This window comes from Haplochromis burtoni, unplaced genomic scaffold (assembly GCF_018398535.1).
Source record: "Haplochromis burtoni strain Fernald_Lab_line unplaced genomic scaffold, NCSU_Asbu1 Contig_5, whole genome shotgun sequence".
Classification (NCBI taxonomy): domain Eukaryota; kingdom Metazoa; phylum Chordata; class Actinopteri; order Cichliformes; family Cichlidae; genus Haplochromis; species Haplochromis burtoni.
In genome coordinates this window covers 737,958-743,552 of record NW_024582366.1, presented here as the reverse complement: position 1 = coordinate 743,552, position 5,595 = coordinate 737,958, and the positions used below count along the sequence as shown (strand labels likewise).

At 42.7% G+C, this 5,595-nt stretch overlaps 1 protein-coding gene across 2 annotated transcripts in view; it reads left to right on the top strand.

Annotated features, from left to right (window-relative positions):
• The first annotated feature begins 3,063 nt into the window (after positions 1 to 3,063).
• Positions 3,064 to 5,595, top strand: part of hyi (hydroxypyruvate isomerase) — an 11,966-nt gene continuing 9,434 nt past the window's right edge. The window contains exon 1 of one of the 2 annotated variants that reach the window (XM_042222140.1): positions 3,064 to 3,364. In XM_042222140.1, coding sequence (XP_042078074.1) covers positions 3,166 to 3,364 — 199 coding nt within the window. In that variant the 5' untranslated portion in view covers positions 3,064 to 3,165. The remainder of the gene's footprint in view (positions 3,365 to 5,595) is intronic. The other variant, XM_005923469.2, reaches the window with a different exon arrangement.

The following is a 5,595-nucleotide window of genomic DNA, read 5'->3' as shown; positions in this document are numbered from 1 at the left end:
CTTCTGCTTTTCCTCTAATAACACATCACATTTGACTGCATGCAGATAAGGGTCATTCTCAGGGTCATTCTCAGCTGCAAAAGGGTATGGGGTATTGTTGTCAACCTGCCAGGCGGGGAGGTGGCATGGACACTTTTAAGTTGGGATAAGAATGAGGCGACGCAGGACTGATACTATAGGAGCATCTACTAGGAGCTGAGGGGTATACAGTGGTGTGAAAAAGTGTTTGTTCCCTTTTCTAGTTTTTTGCATTTGTCACACTTACATATTTCAGATCATCAAACAGATTTGAATATTACACAAAGATAACTCAAGTAAACACAAAACGCAGTTTTTGAATCAAGAAATCTCTTGAATGGTACCTGTCCGACAAAGTGAAGCAGACTAACAGATCTCAGAAAGCAACACATCATACCACGATCTAAAGAAACCCCTGAGGACCAAAGTCACTGACATCTATCGGCCTGGGAAGGGTTACGAAGCCATTTGAAGGCTTTGAGACTCCAATTAATCATGGAGAGAGCCATTATCCACACTGAACAGCGGTGAGCCTTCCCAGGAGTGACCAGCCGACCACAATTACTCCAAATTTGGTCCAGAAGGTAACTAATTCAGATGGTCACAAAAGAACCCAGAACAACATTAAAGAACCACAGGCTTTACATGTCTTAGTCACAGTCAGAGTTTATAATTTACCAATAAAAAAGAGACTTGGCAAAAATGGCCTGCATGGCAGAGTTCAATGAGAAAATCACTGCTGACCAAAAAGGACCTCATCTCACATTTGCCAAAAAACATCTGGATGATCCCCAAAACCTTTAGGACTGACAAGACAAAAGTTTAATTTTTTGGAAGGTGTGTGGCTCATTACATCTGGCGTAAAATTAACACAACATTTCACAAAAGGAATATCATAACAATAGTCAAATATGGCGGTGGTGTGATGGTCTGCAGCTGTTTTGCTGCCTCAGGACCTGGAAGACTTCCTGTGCTAAACTGAACCATGATATTCTGCTGACTGTCCGGCAGTTTGTTTGTGACCTCAAGCTGAAGCGCACTTGGATTCTGCAGCAGGACGATGATCCGAAACACACCAAGTCTACCTCTGAATGGCTTAGCAGAAACGTGTATGTGCGACTTGTATGTGGAGTGACGTAGCCAAAGCCCTGACCTGAATCTGACTGAGATGCTGGGGCATGGCCTTGGAAATGCAGTCCATGCTTGAAAACACTCCAGTGTTGCTCAATTACAACAATGAGTTAAGCAAAGATGAGTTAGACAAAATTCCTCCATGGTGCTGTAAAGACTCATTGCCAGGGCAACATCACACGATGTTTCAAAGCGGTGACAGGACCGCACAGGTGAAAGAAGACACTAATATTATGTTCAACTTAAAGGACCAGTTCTAGTCAAAACACTATACATAAGGTTAATATCTGTATCCAGTTATTTACAACTGAGATAGCAGATCATGATTGTTTCTGAGCCTTTACAGTCTATTAATATGTTTTTAATGAGAAAGTAAGCTACTGTGAATTCAAGTTAAGATAACCCTGGTTTGTGCCTATCAGTAGGTGACAGGCCACAGATAAGCACCAATTCCTCTAACAGATACAGATCTGCAATGTTTGGAAAACCCAGAAGGTTGATATTGTTGCTGGATATCATATCTGGATTGAGAAAAAAACATTCAGCTCAGAGCACAACAAAAACTATATTTGTAACCCCAAGGTCCACCTCTGCTTCAGAATCAAACCACAGCTAGCAGCCTGCTGGAATCCAGGATGGGAAACACAGATGTAAGCTGAGAACTTACTAAAAGAGCCTTTTCACAATGGAAAAATGTCACATATGGATGATGTGAATAGTTGTTGTTAGCTAGAAGCCCATGTAAGAGCACAAACTGGGGATAAACTGAGCTGCCAAACCTCACAATCTGAAGGTCTAAAATGATAAACATGACAGATGTTTTATAACGAACCAAAACTGCTAAATGGAAAGAAAAAAGACTGAAATAAGTCAAATAATAAAGAATCAAATGAACCAGAGCAATAATGTATGATATCAGTTTTTTGTAAGTGTGTGATAAGTAAATTAATGTACAGTTCAGTAATAGAGTTTTATTTCAAAAACAGTGTCCTGAAATACGTTTTTTTGCATTTGTGATTTGTCTTTAAATAAAACAAAAGAACAAACAAACAAGCAAAAAACGAACAAAGTAAAGAAAAGAAAGCAACAAGGAAAACAAACATTGAGATGCTGGAGTTGAACATATTACATAAACACTGTTTTTAACTCATTATTGTTTTGGAGACATCCATCCATTTGCGTCCGTTTATCCTGTTCAGGGTCGCGGGGGGCGCTGGAGCCTATCCCAGCTGTCATAGGGCGAGAGGCGGGGTACACCCTGGACAGGTCGCCAGTCTGTCGCAGGGCCAACACACAGGGACAGACAACCATGCACACTCACATTCACACCTATGGGCAATTTGGATTAACCAATTAACCTATCCCCACAAACTGCATGTCTTTGGACACAGGGAGGAAGCCGGAGTACCCGGAGAGAACCCACGCAAACACGGGGAGAACATGCAAACTCCTCACAGAAAGACCCTGAATTGAACTCAGGACCTTCTTGCTGTGCGGCAACAGTGCTAACCACCGTGCCACCGTGCTGCCCCTTGTTTTGGAGACAGTGTATTTTAAAACAAAGTAAAATAAAATAAGATTAAATAAAATTATAATCGTACTGGATTTAGAAAAACAAGCAAGGACGCACGCTGCCAATCACGTGACGATAACACCGGTCTCCTCTGACGTTCTAAGATTAACGTTTCCGGTTTATTTTTCACAATAAAGGGCTCTAATTATTTCATGAATTTTGTTCGGCCCCGAATGGTTTTATGTGGTGTAAAACAATTGAATATCAATGGTGATTTGTTTTAATTATATTTTAGCTTTACGTCAGAACATTTTCAAGGAACTGTGTTCTATATACATAAAAATTCAAATAATATTTATTTTATTTTGAAAGGTTTGCTTTCCATTTCCGGTCCAGACCGACGGAAATGTAGCTAGCTTAGCGTAGCTCCTCCCTGTCTGTTAGCACGTAGAAAGTTCAGCTGGACGGCTGAACTCGGTCGTTGGCCTCGGAAGTTTAACAGAATGGCTCCACTGAAGTTTTGTGCGAATATTTCGTGGCTGTTCACAGAGCTTCCGGACTTCAGCCAGAGAATATTAGCAGCAGCCGCGGCTGGATTTCAGGCTGTGGAGGCAGCGTGGCTGTACGATTCGGATCTACAGGAGCTTCAGAGAGTCAGAAAGGCCACAGGGGTGGAGGTCGTCCTTATCAACACCCCGCCAGGTAGACACTAGAGGGGGTCGCACCGTTGGTTTACACGCAGCTGTTCATGTTAACTACCAATGCTGAAGAATGGCGTGGAGAGCAACTTCCTCCCGGGTGGGAGCGCACAACAATAAAAGAAAAAACCCACGACCTTCTTAAAACGATAAATATTAATTGTTTTTCTTTTAATGACAAATATTCTTAAATAAGCCAATTTGAAAATTAAAAATACAAATTAAATCCAATACAAAGCCAGTCAGGCCTGGTGAGACTGCCTGTGTCAGGTAGTGCTACTGCTCCACTACTACTGGCATGTTTTACGAAGCCAAAAATACTACATTTGAGCTATTCTAATGTAACTAATGCAGTTTCAGTACAGGGTGAGTACAGGACGATAGCGCTGCATTGTGTTTGTGTCACAGTTTCAGTCTGTTTGAGGATTGTTCCACCCCTAGTCTTACCGCATCCATGCATCATCTGCTTATCCAGTTCAGGGTCACAGTTGGGCTGGAGCCTGTCCCACATGTCATTGAGGGGGAGGCAGGGTGGCCTTATAGCTGTGGCTCGAAACGTGTTAATGTTTCCTCTCAGCTGACTGAGAGGTGGTTAATAAAGGGAGAAACTGATCATTTAAAATAAATAAATAAAATCTGATTGAAGTGTAGACTTTAAGCTATAATTCAAGGGGTTAACAAAAGTATTGCATTTATTGTCTTCTTTCGATATGCTGGAGCAGCGGCTCTACTCCACACTATGCCTCCAGTCATCTGAGCTCTCACCCTTTCTCTAAGAATGAACCCAGCCACCATACTGTCATTTCAACTGCATGAGTTTGCGACCTTTTGGTCATTACCCAAATTTCATGAGAGTTGGGACGTAGATGGACTGTCTCAGTCTTTCAACTTGGTGCTCTCGTCACCTTGACAATTCAATACAATACCTGCAATACTGCTGATGTTGCACCAATCTGCTGGTCCAATAAGATTTCAAAATGCTTGAACTCCCTTGCTTGAGGCAGCATCTCTTCTCCAACACAGTGGGAGACTTCCACTGTTTTTGTGGCCTCAGACTTGTAGGACTCAGACTCTGACTCCGAGGTGCTGACTCTCCTGCATGTTGTAAGGAGCAAGATCAGGTGACTTGCGCACTGGTTAAGATGTCTCCCAGGCACCTCCCTTTGGAGGTCTGGGAACCGCCCTCAGGGGACTCTCCCCCCCCCCCCCCCCCCCCCCCCCCTCTCCACCTTGACAATTCAATACAATACCTGCAATACTGCTGATGTTGCTGATGTTGCACGAAGGATGTATGGAATACCCTGCTGCCAGAGGTGTCCAAATTTGAATGAGGGGAACATAATGGATGGATGCAATTGCATTAACTTGTTTTTTTATGCACAGTCCCAATTTAGTCAAAAGAGCAAATCTGAGATATGAACATGTGTGCATTTCAATTCTGAGCTGCCCTTTTCTGTCTCTTGAAAAGCAAAGTGGGCCAAAAACAAACAAGAGAGAAAAGCCGATCAGCTGATCATTGATCAGTTTCATGATTGAAGTAGCAGCAGGAGAGGGAGGGGGAGGCAGTCGCTCCATATATCGTTTGTTAAGCTTAACGTGGGAATGCTTTACAAACATTCAGAGATGAACTTACACACTTGCTTTACTTCTCTGGGATCACTTCCTCGGAGATGAAATGACCGTTTGGTAGCGAGGCTCCAAATACTCAACCAGACCGCCGACCGTCTCGCACCACAGCCGCTCTATCACGTGACCACACTGCTCCGACGTGCTACGGTTATGAGCCGAGTTAGGCCATGTGGCAAGTTTTGTGAGGTGCTCTTGTGATATTTAATGGATCGGATTACATTTTTTATTTCTCTCCGATATCCGATCCAGTAATTTAGGTCAGTATCGGACCGACACGTAATATCGGATCGGTCCATCTCTAGTGTAAACACAGTATATTGATTAGAACAAGGATATGTTGGGAAGGAATCTGCCAGCATAGACAAACAGTTTTCCCTATTTTCATGGCTCTGACAGTTTGTGAATAGTTTTGGTTTTGAAGTCCTCATTTCTTCCTCAGAGTTTTATTAAAAGTAGCTGTCGTTCAAGATTATTAATCACCCAGAGCAACAAGATCATCAGTTTCACTTACGGAGGCAGAGCAATGAAGACGCATCATAAACACTAACAAGGATGTCACCCACTACAGCAGGCATTCAACACACAGAAAATAAGCTTAAGAGTGGT